The sequence below is a fragment of the Capsicum annuum genome, unplaced genomic scaffold, assembly GCF_002878395.1.
Source record: "Capsicum annuum cultivar UCD-10X-F1 unplaced genomic scaffold, UCD10Xv1.1 ctg9349, whole genome shotgun sequence".
NCBI lineage: Eukaryota > Viridiplantae > Streptophyta > Magnoliopsida > Solanales > Solanaceae > Capsicum > Capsicum annuum.
In genome coordinates, this window is record NW_025895379.1 from 1 (window position 1) to 1,066 (window position 1,066).

Below are 1,066 nucleotides of genomic sequence, written 5' to 3' on the forward strand. Positions count from 1 at the left end.
GTTCGAACAAAACTTAAGGATAGATTCGAGGGTCAAATTCCTTATAACGTTCTTACCTACGGTGATCTAGTAAGTTTCATCACCACCACAGGAATAGAACTCTGTACGGACCTTAAGCTTAAACAACAGCTTAAGCAAAACCATAAATATGGTCTGACAACCTTCTGTCACGACTACGGTTTCACGGACCTCAATGAAAGCAGGAGGCATAAAAGAAAGCCTCCAAAGCATCATAAAAGGCCTTATCCTAAACGAAAGACTTCCTATCCCTATAAGGAATCAAATAAACCTCGTCGAAAAACCAGACGCAAGATTTCCTCAAAATCCAAAGATACTTGTTGGACTTGTGGCAAAACAGGCCATAGAGCCAAAGATTGCACATCAGGCAAAAAGAAGAAAATAAATCTTCTTGATTTGACTGATGAAACCAAAGAAAAGCTCTTCTCTATAATGGAAGATCCCTCCGAAGCATCTGACTCTTATTCCTCTTCCGAGGATGAATACAGCGACGAAGATTACATCAACGCCGCCTACGAGTCTGATAGCTCCCAATCCGGACAAGATTGTGAGTGCAATAGCACTTTCTGCACCTGCACCCGCAGAACCATCAATGTCATTTCAGACAAACCAAAAGAAATATTGTTTGACATCATAGAACATATCGATGATGAAGAACTCCGACATAAGTATCTCCAAGAACTTAAGCGTCTTGTGCTTTCTTCCGATGAAGGCACTTCCAAACCTAAACCTATTGTTCAGCCTTTCTCCATGACTAGAGTAATGGCAAAGTTCAAACCTCCCTCTGAGCCTTCTATCGCAGACCTCAAAGGAGAAGTCTCTACACTAAAAGGAGAAATCAAAAAATTTCCCATCATAAGAAATTCTCTCTGCCCATTCTCTCTTGTAAACTACTCCTTGTAATGTTTTCGCAATTTCAATAAAACTTTGTAAGTTTTCAATTTCAGTCTTTTATTATTGTACTTACTTTCACGGTTAACACTTGATCCTTTCAAACTGGTAAGGTCAAAATGTAATACGTGTTTATGTAGCAATTAGGCAAAAAGCA

General features: G+C 39.3%; 1 protein-coding gene across 1 annotated transcript; it reads left to right on the forward strand.

The window, feature by feature from the left end:
* Positions 1-23: 23 nt before the first annotated feature.
* Positions 24-833, forward strand: LOC124895712 (the record flags this gene model as incomplete). Its single annotated transcript, XM_047406141.1, is given in 1 exon segment — positions 24-833. A coding segment is annotated over 1 exon segment (383 nt), but the record flags the coding sequence as incomplete, so codon positions are not given.
* Positions 834-1,066: the final 233 nt, after the last annotated feature.